The 16,113-nt window shown below is 40.6% G+C and overlaps 1 protein-coding gene across 1 annotated transcript in view; it reads right to left on the bottom strand.

Moving 5' to 3' along the window:
• Positions 1-16,113, bottom strand: part of FAT3 (FAT atypical cadherin 3) — a 362,856-nt gene that overhangs the window by 27,086 nt on the left and 319,657 nt on the right. The window contains exons 20-22 of the mRNA XM_075081104.1: positions 9,125-9,259; positions 7,963-8,120; positions 26-494 (exon numbers count right to left, since the gene is read on the bottom strand). Coding sequence (XP_074937205.1) covers positions 26-494; positions 7,963-8,120; positions 9,125-9,259 — 762 coding nt within the window. The remainder of the gene's footprint in view (positions 1-25; positions 495-7,962; positions 8,121-9,124; positions 9,260-16,113) is intronic.

Here is a 16,113-nt window from a genome sequence, read left to right as displayed (position 1 = left end):
CCATAAAGTAATGCAAAATATTTACCACCAGATGGCACGCTGGTACAGGTGCCGCCGTTCTGGCAGGGATGCCTCTCGCAGGCATCAGGGTAGAGAACGCAGCCAAGCTTTAATTCGGTCAGGCCAACTACTTCTGCAAAGCTGCTGCGCTTGTTTTGGAGAGGCAGTTCGTTGTTATTTAGGACAACTGAATCCAGGCAGCCCTGAAAGCCACTCAAGACCTGCGTTGTTCTCTTGTCGGTCAGGCTGCGGACGTTATCCACTTGGACCTGGGCACCGAAGTAGACAGAGCTGTCTGTGCTGAGAGTCTGGAAATAGAGGGGCGCTTTGCGGCGCTCCACATAGCTGTCGTCCAGGGACAAGCTCGTGAAATTGCGATTCAGCTCCAGGAAAACCGAATGCCAGTTTCCATCATTAACGGCCCTGCCAGAAATTCCCAGGATTCCTGGGCCACTTCCGCAGTCCAACTGGAACCACAGTTTGCCATCGACAATCTGCAGGAGGAAAACAGAAATCAAAGCACTTCATGTACTCAGCGGTCTCATAATACACTTTCACGGAGAATCTGGAAACACAGGACTTCTAGACAGTGTCTATACAGTGTTAAACCTGCTCTCATACATGACACTCAAACAGCAAAAAGCTGTGCCTTTATCATCATCAGAAAAAAAAAGGTGATAAATATCAACTTACTCAGAATTTACCCAAAGCCAGTTACTGCAAGCAAACTGAAAATATAGAAAAAAATATAGATGCAGAACACAGGTGAGGACTAGGATAATGATACACCTTGCTGAACAGGGCATGGACTGGAGGACCCATGTTCTGCTCTTGGCTCTGCTGCTGAGCAGACACGTCTTTCTGAGTAAGCCCTGCCATCCACCCATGTGCTGCAATCCTGCTCCCGGTGGCTGACGGTACCAAAAGGGCAGTCAGGGCAAAGGACTACCTCTGAGTGTTTGAGAGAGGCTTGTGGCCACTGCTTGCAGCTGGGGATGTTAGGCGCTCTGCTCCTGCACACGTCCTGTGCCTCTGTAACCTTTTGGAGCATCTCAGCGAGGCGTGGATTTGTCCCTTGGTGTTGTAAGTTCAGTTTCTCTAAGTACAACAGTAAGATTCTGGGTGACCAGAAGTCAGTTATTTTCCAAGGATGTTACACTACCTGCCTTGAGTATACCTCACAGATGACATACGATGGCTCTTACTTTTCTTTCTTTCCTCATATTTATGCTAGTTTCATGGCTTTAGAGGGATTCTTAGTATTTCTTACTCTCCCTCCTGTCCCTCACCCATCTGAAGTCCTCATAAAGGGAAAATCTGTGCTAACCTGCTGGGGCAGGCAAAGTGCAGAGTGAGGGAATAAGTATGAAGCGCTGCTTTCCTGATTAGCAGCTTACCCAAAGATTTTAGGTTTCCCTAACAGATGGCAGATACGTTTAAAATGGCTGACAAGGCTCGAAATAATTTCTTATGACACATTAATGGTATTCAAGCTCTCTGAAAGCTCTTGCAATTATTTTACCTTTATGTCATGCTCTAGGAAGTATTTATTTCTGCAAATCCCATCTCAAGACAGTTCTGTCCCATCATTTATCCCCCTGAAAAGTTCAGGTGCTGTGTCCTTTTTCATCCTTCCCTGCAGCACACAGTGTACTCTCACTGGTTTATCCGTAACAGAACTCTACTTCTCCGGCAGAGGAGAGTTGCCATAGCTGTCAATGCAAGAACCCCGCCCCGAGCTTTTGTGGCCTGCGAAACTGGCATGGCTAATGCAGATGTGAGGATGCTACATTGTGACCATCTCTCTTTGGACATTTTTTGACGTTTCTGGCATTTAATACTGTGTTAGTTAGAGACATCCTTTGGCATGTGTCTGAACTGGTGCTCAAACTCTTCCCTGCCATACTCTCTGATGTGGTTTGAAGGTAAATGAGACACTGTTAATCTACAGTGGCGGACTCTGCTGTCATGTCATTATCAGCATTTTATTGTCTTTGGAGGTTCACAAAACTACCTGGAGGAAAGCTAAAGGTAAAATATTGAGTTCTGATGATCTCTGGACTTTCTTCTTTCCAGACCCAGTCTTTTGACTGGCTGAATTTGAACTGGGCTGTAACCTCAAGCCAAGTCACACTGGACAGTTGGGGTGTAAACCACACCACTCCACTGCTCTGCAGTTGCTTGGACAGGGTGGACGTAGCGGTGCTAAGCATGTGACAAGCTCCGTATAAATGCCAGCTACCTATTTACTCTGCGTGGCATGAGGGTTGTTAGAGGGATACACATGTAGAAGGAGCCAGAAGAGCAAGAATTAGCCCCTGCTGTGGGCAGCTGGTTGTTTTTAAGTCCTTGACTGGTAGGATGCAATGAAACTGAGAAGAAATGAGATCTATGATCATAATACAACATGATGGAGGAATGGATATTGCTTGGTACTCCTACAGCTCAATCAAAGAAGGCTAGAGGATATATAGAAAAATAAGTTTGGATCATTATTCATTAAAAAAATCTTTTCTTACAGGACTCAAAACTCAGCTGTAAACTATTTCTGTAGATTGAAATTTGGCCTATTAAAGCATCTGCTTAGGAGGAATCTCGGTAAACAAGATGCCCTGATAAACTAAGCTGGTTTCTCTCTAGAGATGGAGTAATAGTTTCTTTTCTCCTTGTGCAACAAAACAGTCCACAAACCTTGGAGCTGCTGCTCAGAAAGTGTGATCTGGCTCAAGAGGAATACAAATCAAAGAGAAAAATACATGCCAACATATTACACTTTGAAAAACAGCCATCATTGAATAAACAGTTAACTTGCTTTTTATTCAAAAGGCTTTTTCCTATGGAAACTGTTCTACTGATTGTGTATAATATACATATATGTCCCCTAAGACCACTTACACCCTGAAGGACCTACTGCCTGCATGTCTCTTACTCTTACTCACAGAACATGTTTTTCCAATTATCTTTATAAATACAACACCACATATGAGCACCTGGGATAAATATTACACCATTTGTATACGGGAAACGACGATCTAGAAGATTTGCCATTAAAATATGTTTTATACATCCTTCTCATCCAGTTTTATTTCTTTTACCAGCAGATGATCTGACATACACAGTAAATATATATTGTCTGAAAGGCTGTTTCCTTCCTTTTATTAAAAAAGCACTAGTAACCTCCACCTTAGGCCAGACTGAAAGATGGAAAGGATGGTTTGCGCTTACAGTACTAGCCTAAGATATGATAGATATGCATGGGAATCCACACTCTGGAACACTCTTCCTCTGGGGTCTCAAGCAAGTCATTAGTTTCAGGTCTCCATCAGCAAAAGAGGGATAACGTCATTTCCCTACCTCACACCACTGCTTTACGGATACATACATTAAAGACTGTGACATGCCCAGATACCCCTAGCAATGGGACCATAAAAATACTTTCATTAATCAGATGGTCACAGGCCTTGCTGTAGTGGGGCAGGGAGGAAATATTTGTCCCCTGATGGCCCCATGACTCGAGGAGGAGGAGGAAGAACAGGAGCTACAAAGGGCTTCTGTTCTGCCTATTTAGCATCCAGGCTGGCTGGGCAGGGTGGAGAAGGGTCCTCTGTGCAACAGGGAAAACCAATATCTCCACTCCTAAGCATGGAGGATTCAGCCATGAATCTTTGATCATGTGTTCCTGTGATTGCCCGTAACTGCAGTGATGTCAGGGATGCTGTCCAATCCTCAAATAGCCTGGACCTTGGTACTAAGAAAATCTGAACTTCAAGGTAATTTCTTACTAAATGAGGTACATTCAAGCAAATAGTATGGAAATCCAAAGAAAGGCCAATGCTGTTCTCCAGGCTCAGCAGTTATTCAGACAATAACCTCAGCGGGATGACTGGTCTGACTGAGACTATCAGTTCAGGACTGAATGTGTGGCACTGCTTTTTTCTCCATCTAGGTGATGTAACACAGCAGAGAGATGCAAACTCTGCAACGCCTTGCCAATGCAGCCCATGGTATCAGCAGAGACCCTCTGCACCGAGATGAAAGCAGAGAGACCATGCTTCATTCTAGCTGGGCAGAAAATTCTCACCAACCTTCCACCTCTCAGAACTTTCTGGGCTTAGTTCAGTATATCTCATTATAGCTACTAGGACAGTGAGGTTAATGCATACTTAAGCATGTATGCTCTTACAGACACAATATTTCTCACCTGTATAAAATGGGCGAAGAAGTACAAAGAACAGATAAGGCTCCAAAAGCTGATGCAATCTGTTACATTTCAACAGTTTCATTCAATGAGAAAAATGGAGCCAAACACATATTGTAAATTATATTAGAATATTACCCTGGCTAAGATGTTTGGCTAACATCCATATTTGTGTATCAACATAGGTAATAAAATGATCAAATCGTTCTTCTGAGACCACCTTAGGCTCACACAGTCCATCTGCAGTCGCACACCATGGACATAGCATGCTGCCTACTAATCTATCTGGGGAAAAATTTCGTTAGCTGAATTACATTTCAGGTTCGTTTGTGTAAAACAGTATATTTAATTAAAATATTACTCGTTTCAACTCTAGCCATAACTGGGATCATATCCAAGCTTCAGTCTTATCCAGCATAAGCCATGTAGCAGTAATGCATTAAAATGTATAATATACACTTAACTAAACCATGCAAAGTTTCACATTAATTGCCTGGATGGAAGAACATATGCTTGACTTTTACCATTTAACAGCTATATTTCTGGCATGATGGAAAAGTCTTTCTTTACCTATTTTTAATCCTTTAAATTTCACAAAACAAGTTGAATCTCCATTATATTCCTTGTAAAAAGAGAAATAAATTATGGGATTCTCTTCTACAATGGCCTTGTAATGCTTTAAATGGTTAAATCTTACTTTTTGCAGATAGATGCTACGGAGGAAAAAGGAAATGGTAATACTGTTTTTGTCACATGTAATCTTTTCAAAGGAAAAAAAAAGGACCATTGACCTGCATCTCATTTTGCTCCAATTGTCTTAAAAGCAAGAGCACACAATGAAAAAAATGGCCAACCTCTCAAAATCGATGGATGAGTTGCTTTACCAGAAACAGCTGAATAAATAATACCCGTATTATATTGTATCAACACAGTGTAGCTGGTAGGCTTTCAGCAAAGTAGTAGACAAGCAGTTTGCTCTGTGGAATTTATTATTCATCCAAGAAGGACACCGTGATATGATTATGAAATATTTCCATCCCTGGAGTTATCACAAATGTATGAGCTCCCAAAATTAAGCTGGTCATTTAAACACTGAAAACCATATTGCAGCATTAATTTTTAAATAGACTGCAATGGGGGAGACTTGCTTCAAAAAAAAAAAATCAATGCCACTATATGCCTCAGCAGTGGTGGTGTTTTCTCCCTGTTCTCCCATGTGCTTGTACTATGTGGTTGGTCTAAATTTCTTCCACCTCTGCCTTTTTTTGGAGCTCAGTGTTGGTGCTAATCTGGTTGATACTTAAGTACATGCTTAAAGTTAAGGTATGTGAGTAGTTCCAATTGCCTTCAAATACAGGAAGTTAAGCAAGTGATTAAGTGCTTTGCTGGAGTGATGCCAGAGTGCTCAAAACAGCACAGGATCCCATCCTTTATCCTCTATTTGGAAAGCTTCGCCTCATGTTTAATTTAATTGAAAGCAATGCTCAAATGATAACAACTTCACATTTATAGACCTCTAATTAATCTACTTAATGGCCTCATTTCTGAGTGCTTCCCTATCTCACAACATACATACCTGGTTTAAAAAAAAAAAAACAAAACAACAAAAAAACCACACAATAAACAAAACTAAACAGGCCTTACCTCTGGTTTACAAAATGAAAAAACTTATGCTTAGAAAGTCTAAGGGTAACTTGCTTGAAAGCATCTCAGTTAGGGGTCCCCAAAGTACAGTTTATGAGTCAGCTGCCATCCCTGAAAGACCTGCTATGGCTACATCCCTTCAGCATAATGCCATTCATCTGCCATAGAGCACTTTTGGAGACCTTAGCCTGATATTCCTCTGCCAAATGACCTTCACAAACAAAAGTCTAGGAATTTCTGATCTTTTAAGTGATCACATTTCTTCAAAAAACATGCTGAATGTAATGTTTTAGTTTTCTTTAAGCCCTATGTTTATAGAAGCTAAGAGCTAGACTTGGTAAAAGGACTAACCCACTGCAACAGCAAATCCTGCCCTACCCAAGCATGAGGCTCTGGGAAGGGATTCTCTGTGTCTTTCCTTACACAATGCATGGGAGAAGTGGAGCCCTTGCATCCATAACACCGCATACAAGACCCTGGACCTCTCTGATCAGACACCTGAAGTGGCAGTGGTGTCTGAAATTCTCTATTAAGTGCCACATGAGATGGGTTCAGAGCTGGAGATCTTTTTAAGAGCTAGGAAGCAAAGAAGAACATGACCTGAAGGTTGGTCTCAAATAGAAGCAGAGTAGCTACAACCCTTGTTGCTGCCCCTTCAAGTATTATTTTTTCTTCCCAGTACCTTTCAAAGCAAAATGATTAGGTGATTGTGCGGAGCCGTGACTGAAAACATATAATTCCTACCCCACCACTAAAAAGTCAACCCAGGTGACTGCAATGATGGGCTCTTCTATTTATTTTTTTGTAATAGCATGAATTTTCACCATTTGGGGGCAAAATCTCCCAGCTTCAACCAGAGATTTCCACTCAGTTGCCTATGACCTGAGATGCTGGACTCCTTAATCATGACAGTTTTATACACTAAACTCTAACAAAACAAACTCTCCTATCATCTTTTTAACTCTGTTTCAATCTGCCTCTATCATCTCCTATTGTTTTCAAGTGGCACCTTTCACAAGGGCCATTTGTTTATTTCCAAGGATTCTTCTAAACTAAAAATTGCAAAAGTTCCCTACTGATGTATGCCAAGAGCAACCACGATAAAGACTTCAAAGAAGGTCTTCAAGCCTGCAGTTTTGTTTTGGTTTTTTGAATAAAAAAGTATACTGAAAAGCTCAAACTGTAAATTTCTACGTGTCTCAAAACAGAGCTTAATTGTCTTGTACAAATCTGAACAATGCTGAGAGTCCCCAGTGAATGACAGACTGTACTCCTGCTCATGAAATATTTCAGTCTAACAGCTATAAAGTTATTTGTTGCCCATTAATAACTCATCTAGCATTACCTAAGCATTCAGCCAAAAGAACTCTAAAGATTGCAAATACAGACACAAAAGGCGCTGTGCCATTTCTCCCGCTGCTGAATTATAGGACATGGCCAAGCTACAAAAGTCAATGTCTTCATTTTGTACCTTAGAGGCTCAAGCCTCCATTCATGCAGGCTCTTCAATGAGCTTAGCGTTCCCTTTCCATCCAGTAGATATTTGCCTTTCCACAAAAACCCAACAAAGAACGAAAATGCACCGAGAGCTTATCAATTAAATATTGATTGGATATCAATCTCCAGCCATCCCATGCCTCTCTCAACAAATAATCTTAATTCAAAGAGTGCAGGAATTTTCACATTCAGTTTGAGACACGTTCTAAGCAGTTGGTTTCTGGAATTAACTCGACAGCACTGCAAGCATATCCTCTAACCACAGGCAGAGGGGAAGAACAGCTATTTCAGCATGCATCTTTCTGACTATACAGTCATGTAAATGGCCAAATCTTACATCTTGTGCAGATCACCTCCTGCATGCAGGCACACATAATGTTCTTATAATGAATAGCACCCAATGGAGCATTTTCCAAGTAAAGTACCACTAACAAGCTGCTTTTTTGATTGTTGTTGCTGCTGCCATTGCTGAAATTGTTGTTTTTCCCTGTTAGCATGAAACAGATCAGACTTCATCTTCTCAATCTACAGCTGAAATGAGAACAGAATCCCCCAAAACAAGAGCCAACAGAAAACATATAACCAAAAAAACAACTGTGGAAAAGGTAAGTTATTTTAATTACCTTCAGAATTATACAGGGATTCGCTCTGGTGTACATTATAATCCCATTGCTTTGCAGAGTTCGCAGACGGAGAGCCAACTTGAATTCCTCTTTCTTGCTATTTTCAGAAACCCGGTATTTAATGTAGCTATTCCCAGCAAAGCTAAGAGAAGCGTGGCCTGCAACGACCATTTTCAGAAGACACATGTTCTTTTAGTGACACATTAAATAATTCCTCAACTGTCAAATTAATTAAAGAATTTATAGAGCTAATGACGATGTCTAGGAAGAAATAAATAAAACCTAACTTTGATGGGAAAAAAAGCTGACACCTACTACAAAAACATACTGGTTTTTTTTTTTAATTATTTTTCAGGAGGTGGAGAAAAGCTCTATTTCTCCATACTTATAAAAAAGAGAGATTCCTCCAAGTATTCAGCATTTTTAAGGTTATACACTCCTGGAGGCCCCTACATTGCCTCACTCATACTGGAGGGAGTCAAAGACAACCATGCCTGTATATCAGGCAGTTGAGTTATGGGTGGGCAGAGGCCAGCCAAACCCTTGCAATGAGTTCCCTGCAACCACTGCTCAGGAACGCAGCAATACAGCTCAGCATGTGCTGTGTTTTTATCAGGGAAATAGCACATATCCTTTGTCGTGCAGCCCTGGAGTCACTGAAGTCAATGGAAAGCTTCACTTCACAGGTTTTCTACAAAACTCTTTGTATCCCAGGGAACACCACAGCTGCAAAGAACTAACAAAAGTCCTCAAACTTTCTTCTTGGGGTGGTGTAGTGTTCTCATTAATAAAGACTGGAAATTTGGTAATCTAAATCATAAGTAGAAGAGTTAATAACAGAGCTTTGCCCATGGCAGGAAAATATTTGGCCTAACAGTCTCTAGGAAAAGTCCTGTTCTCTCAGCAGCCCGTTTTACTGGTCTGGGATTTAACCAAATCAGTGGGAATTTCCCAACAGAAACTGTATCATGGTCTTCACACAGATCCATAGCTATAAAGACAAGTATTTTACTGGGCTTATAAAGAGATATGCTGGATGGCAGTGCTGAGAAGGGTTAAGCAGTACATCTTCTGTTGACTTCAGTGGCACCTCTACCTACAAAATGAGAATGGCAGCACTTTGTTGTTCAAGTATATCCTGCTTTGCTGCTGTGACATGCACCTGAGCATTCGCCAAGCTTTCCTGGTGGGCACTGGCAGATGAATGGTCTCCGGTTAGCTTCATACCCCACACACTGCATGTCCCCTGGACAGGGCTTCTCCAGGCAGGGATCGTTAGATCCTGGGCAGAGTCCTCCTGCAATAAGTTAAAATACTGTCACACAGTGTAAAGCATGATTTGCAGCAATACAAGAGTAATGAAAGACAATTATTGATCTCCCACTTCAGTACAAGCAAAGAATGGCTTAATAATAATAACCAAAAAAACCAGCTTAATGGAAGAGATGTCCTTTGGACAAGTATGTAGCAAAACAGCTACGGTTCTTCTTCAAAGGCTGCCCTAAACCCCACGGCAACATATAAAAAACAACTATTATGAGCAGTAACTGGTTTATATTTGGTGTTGTGATTCTCAGACCATTCATTTTCTCAAAGCGTCCTGTACAGGGGATTTAGAGATATGAGAAAACAAATGACTTGAAGCTACACACTCCTTTTGACCCAGCACACTCATGAGAAGCAAATTTAAGAAGGTAGAGTTCCCTAGGAGACAAAATAAGAAAAAGCCATTCCTGGGCTACAGAGAGACAGCTGGACTTTTCATCCTTATACTGCCCAGGGCACGCTGCCAGCCTGATTGTATAGCACAGGCAAACTTGTCCTGTCCCCATGTTCCTTCTGACATTTCTGAGATCTCACATCTTATTGTGTGCCTTCCCCAGGCTGCTAAAACCTGTCCTCCTTTCTTCTGGTTGTGACTACACAAGTCCCATTGCATCTGGAACTGCATATGTCCAGGCAACAGTAACAACAACAACATTAAAAAAAAAAGTGGATTACTTGCTGTGGACACTAAGAACTCAAAGTGAAGAAATTTTGAAAATCAAAAGTAAGTTGACTGTATTTCTTGACATTACCTAATTGAAGAAAGAAGCAGCTTAATATTCTAAATAGCCAGTTGCAATTTATAATTATAAATTGGGCAAAACATCCATGTCCTTTTATATTTGGGGAAGAGCATAATTTGGAGAAAATTATTTTGAATCGTAGTGTTGATTCTTTCCTAAAAATCTTTTATTAGCATGGAATCTAATATTACCAAAGAACAGGTGAATTTAGAACTACTACTAACTTCATAAGTGAAATAATCTGAAAGGACAGATGAATACTGAATTTTAAATTTGCTTAAAAAACTTCTGCAACACAATTACAGTTCTTCAAACCCTCCTAAATTCTTAACATCTATCAAGCTGAGCATGTCAAGGGCTTACTTTAAAGTCTGTCAATGTCAGAGGAACTTCTTGCATTCCACACGGTTTGGTTAAAACTTCTATATGATTTCTAAAAGTGTCTGAATAAATCTGTTTTGATTGCCCAATCTTCAAAGATTTGCAAACACTGACTATGATAATGCAAAATATGATACAACTATTGCTGCTTAATATATGAATTCTCAGGAATATAAAACTTCCGCAACAGTTCGCCTTTTCTTGGTTGCAGTAAGGAACTAGGTAGATGCAGGGTCAGTTTCTACCTTTGGATGTCTGTGTGTGGCTGCTCTGAAAGTAGCCTTTCAGTGCAGGAAAAATGTACTTCTGCCCTTGCTTCTATTCTGCTGCCAGAGCTTGAAGAGAGGCAGAGCCAGTTGCTGGCAACGGACAAGCATCTCTTGTTTCGCTTATCAAATTCATTTACTTAATACATGCAGGTGATGATTTTAACAATAAAAAGTCAGCACCTTCCTACCTATCCCTTTCTGAATATTGGCAGTTCTTGTTTATGGCAAGACTCTTATCATATTCAAAAACTATTTTATTTTTTGAGCATATGTATTTTATTTACAACTTACAAAGGAAGAAATCAACCTGTCATAGAGTATATCTCTGGAAGTAAGGAAAGAGAGAATCTTATTGCTCTCTTACTTTAGTACAAGCCAAGCAGGGCTCCTCACAGTAAGCATAGCTGAAACTACCTGGCACTGTATGTATTTTCTTGAAAAAGAAAAATTACTGCTGTAGGTTTCAAAGTGGACATGGGCTGACTACAAATATGGCAATGACTGTAAATGTCTTGCTTGATGTACAGCACAGTCAATTTAATCTTTAACGTCCTCCCCTCCTTTGTCAAACATTTGTTTGAGAGGTCTACGTGGCAAACTATTTACAGTACTGCCTGTAGCACTGTTAGAAAATGATGCATGGCAATCTTTATTAATCACTTTAGTAGGTAACATTAGCAAGAATAACAGCTGCAATATACAGTCACCCTTTAAGTCTTATAGAATCAAGAAACAAATGTCATTTAACAGTGTTATGCACTGCAGAACTATATCCTATTTAAAGGTAAGGTCTGCAGAATTTAATGGGGAATATGATGTTTTCTATAGGTTGTGGGTTTTTTTATGAAAAAGCCCCACATTCTTTGGAATTCAATGGAACGTAACAATTATTTCTGAAATTATAACAGGTGGTTAAATATTCTATAGGCTTCCCTGTATTTTCTACTTGGTCCTTTCAGCTATTTTAATTCATTCTTATGTGACAAGTACACAGCATTCTGCTGTACGTAGAGTATATCTCTTCTCTGAACACACTTAAACTTTTTGTGAGGCTGTAACTCAAGTGAGCCCCTGTGTGGCTGACAGACAAGTCGTTTGGACAAAAGCCCCACAGCTTGTCAGTGTGCAGCAGAAGGGGGCATTGAGATTTCCAAATGCGGCTCTGCAAATTTTCACATCCCCTAACCCGTGACTGCATCTTTGACATGAAGCAATAAAGTAATAGCTTACTTTGTTAATCCATCTCTGCCAGTTTCTTTAGCTGATTCAAACTCCATATTCAAAATATATGTGGAAAGGATCTAACGTATTTAGTGCAACTGTGGAGATACACTAAAGAACTGCTTATCCTGGCAGGCCAAGAATAGTTCTTCTGGTAGGCTACAAGCAAATCAACTTTTTATTCATCTTGCTGCAGCAGGATTTCATAGGTGTCACAAAAGTTTTAAAATATTCAGACTTGGGAGAAGAAATGCTCTATGCCTGTCTGTATGGCTGTAAGTACATAAGCTACAAATCTGCATTATTGCATTGCCCTAGCTAACACACATTTTCAGGCTGATTTCACAACTATGTGGAGCAAAATTGTGAAATCGTTCAAGGTTATGTTGTCCACATCAAAGATTTACAGCCTGAGTTTAAATAAAATTATTCTAATGTTGCATTTCCACTCCAAAGAACAGTCTATTTACCATCCAATAACAGATTCAAGAAATATGGATTTGAATTGATCTTTTTTTTTCTGGAGGCACGTCCAGTCAATCCACAGCATTCCCTTGAAACTCACATTAGTATTAATAAAGCTGCTCTCTACAAGGTATCACAGAGACACATGAGCTAGCGTCAACCAGTGCATGGCAGGATGAAGTGGAACAGACCCACTTAATTTTGACAGATCATCTTCAGTTTAATTATCTAAAAGAAGGTAAAAGTATTACAATCTCCCTACTAGTATACTGAGGAAGAAAATACTCTTCCATTGCAGAATGAGATGTTTATTTAATTCCTGTCCATCCAAAGAAAGATCACTTCTAAGAATGTAAATATATTTTGAAAATTGAGTGCTTCAGCAATTTTAACTTGAGCCTTGAGATATTTGGTGTTTTTCTGTAAGCCCATTCTCCTGAATCTGTATGAATATTAAAAAAAAAGACTATGTTTCTCTTGCTTTCAGAAGAAAGCTTGAAAGGTGACTCCTGAAGGCCAGAGTCCCAGAAAGCATATAAAGCAAAGCTCCAAACTGTTACTTTTAAACAGTCTAATAATTAGTTTAGTGAGGAGGGAAGACAGTCAACTCATGAGCTGCAATTCGTTTTTATTTTTGGAGCACAGTGACCAGGTATTGTAAGCATGATTACGATACACATAGAAGTGCACATACCACCGACTTGGTTTTGCACAATTCAGCCATGAGTTTCAGCTAGCTCAAGTGCCCCTGGAGAGCTTTGTGGCACACAGTAAGTCCTAGTGAATCAGATTGTCTCCCAGTTTTAGGTGAACTGAGACATTTGACCTCTTCCACCCACTTCTTGATCACAGCTTCCCTTAAGACCCCTTAAGTGACAGATAACAATTCCCACTCACCCCAATTCTACAGTCATGTCCCCATTTGACACTTCAGGTCTCCCACATTTTATACACGGGGCCTTAACACGGGGGATATTCACAGGGAGAAACATCTGTCCTTACACAAATGCAATGTTAAAAGGACTACAGTTAAATCAAATCTACCAAATTTATCTGAAGATCTTTGTTCCCAAGCAGAGGCAGGACACCTTCTTCTTCAGTCTTCCTGGCTACCTTGCCAGGACAACTCGAGGCTCATTAGTATGTGTGTGCTTCCTGAAAATGGGAAAAGTGGTGTTGTACACATAGGAATTGGGTTCCTGACGCCCGATCCTGCAAAACACCCAGGACTCTTTAAGAGGCAGTGTATGCTCTGTGGAGCTGAGGACACAGACCACCTCTGAAGATTAGGTCCTGTATTAATAGCAGATCATCACAGTCTGTGATTTCTTTTTGCCAGAGCATTCACAGATGCTAGAAGTGGCTCCATAAAATCTGAATTGCCTGGTTTCATGAGAAAGTGGTCCAAGACTGCTATTCACTTGATTAAATAATGTTGATGTGAGTGTCTGCACTTTTGCTGAATACTTCTAGGTCTATTAGAAAAAGTCTTTCAAACTATTAAGCCAGAACCGTATTAAACACTTGAAATGGAATTCATCTCATCTAACTTTAGGGCATGATTCATCCGACTGATTTTAGACATCTAGGGAGAGATGTATCACATCATTAAAAATACCTTATTCTTTCCACTGTCTGCAGATGGGGCCTGGAGTGACCGGCTCAGATGTAGACATATACCCACATTTGTCAAGATTATTTCAATCCAGCCTTCTCCCATAAACATATTAATGTAACCTCACTTTTGTAAGATTATAACGCAGAACAACTCTATAGCAAAGTAGTCCCAACAAAATCTGCTTCTTCTCTATGTCTTTGTCTCAAGACAAAAGAATTACTTTGTATCATGAAAAAATAAAAATACAGAATAGATTTTTGCTTCTGAAAAATGAGAATGTCATGAGAACTACTTTACATGAACATATTTATTCTGGTCCTCCTATCTTTATTTCCCACAAGCACTGACAGATGTTTGCATACCTCACGTCATGTGATGGGAGACTGGCAATGCATAGCCCCTATAGTCACACTGAAACAAACCCCAGCTTGTTACAATATTTTTCATACAAACACAAGCAGATGAGCCAGAAGTCTAAGGAGACAGTCTGTTATTGGAAACTCTTTAGTTCAATTTTATTGATTTTAAAGGCTTAGATTGATGCACCTGAACTTTCGAATTTATCCTTCCCGAACTGAGCTCCTAAAGCTCCGATGTTCACCCACTGCCTGCTTTACAGTCTCTGTGCATTTTCATGTTAGATAACCCCGTTTTCTCACAAAGGTAATCTAGGTAAGTTATGCACAGCTGGCATGCATAAATTGTGCATATCTGTGACATCTGCCAGTGGGAAAAACACTCCAAGTATGATACATATTTCAAGAACGAGTGAATTAGTTCAAACTCAAGCTTTCTAGGTCATAATTGAATCAGATATCTGGAAACATATGCAATACTTTAATGGCTTTGTCATAATTCAAGCTATTAATATTTACTGGACTGGATCATGAAACTACCCTAGTAACAAAGGAAGTATAATATTTTTATTATACTGATAATATCTTGCTAATGCTGTCTTGTTAAAAAAGCAAAAAAAAAAAAATTACTCTGGTATTTTGTGCTTTTTCCTGACTTGCTGCATTTATGTGCATGTACAAGAACTACTGATCAAGGAAGTATTTGCGTTTTTCTCTTTTACTGGGTCTAGTCTTTCGCCTTCATGAAAGCAGAACTATACATACATTCTCTAACTAATATACCCTCAGAAGTCTGTTGACATCCTGTGTGATAAAGCACAGTGTGTGTCTATTTACCTAAATACTTGTGGCTCCTTTAATTAAAAACAGTAGAAAAGGCTGTAGCATTAACTGATGTGGAGAAGGGCAAAGCATGGATTTTTTTACTTCCCACCAAGATCTCTTATCTCTGTGCAAGTAACAGACACCAAGGCTTTCACCTCTCTGGTATCTATACTTAAATCAGCAGCTCTGGACACTTACAGATGGTGGTCTGGACATGCACAACCCCACCCCAAGGCTTGTGGATCACCCATGGGAAATCCGCACACAGTGGCTCAAACGGGAGCTGTAGGAACCCACCCAACTTTCCAGCTGGACCAGGACAAGCTGCCTATTGCTCATGTTCGCCTGAACTTGAGCCAGCAGTGTGCTCAGGTGGCCAAGAAGGCCAACGGCATCCTGGCTTGTATCAGGAATAGTGTGGCCAGCAGGAGCAGGGAGGTGATTGTGCCCCTGTACTCGGCACTGGTGAGGCCACACCTCGAATCCTGTGTTCAGTTTTGGGCCCCTCACTACAAGAAGGACATGGAGGTGCTGGAGCGTGTCCAGAGAAGGGCAACGAAGCTGGGGAAGGGTCTGGAGAACAAGTCTTATGAGGAGCAGCTGAGGGAGCTGGGGTTGTTTAGCCTGGAGAAGAGGAGGCTGAGAGGAGACCTCATCGCTCTCTACAACTACCTGAAAGGAGGCTGTAGTGAGGTGGGGGTTGGTCTCTTCTCCCAGGTTACTAGCAATAGAACGAGAGGAAATGGCTTCAAGCTGTATCAGGGGAAGTTTAGGTTGGATATTCAGACGAAAGGGTTGTCAGGCATTGGAAGAGGCTGCCCAGGGAGGTGGTGGAGTCTCCATCCGTGGAGGTATTGAAAAGAAGGGTAGATGTGGTGCTTGAGGGTATGGTTTAGTGGTGGACTTGGCAGTGATAGGTTAGCAGTTGGACTCAATGATCTTTAGGG

The sequence above is a fragment of the Phalacrocorax aristotelis genome, chromosome 1, assembly GCF_949628215.1.
Source record: "Phalacrocorax aristotelis chromosome 1, bGulAri2.1, whole genome shotgun sequence".
Taxonomy (NCBI): domain Eukaryota; kingdom Metazoa; phylum Chordata; class Aves; order Suliformes; family Phalacrocoracidae; genus Phalacrocorax; species Phalacrocorax aristotelis.
This window is presented reverse-complemented; position numbering and strand designations above follow the sequence as displayed.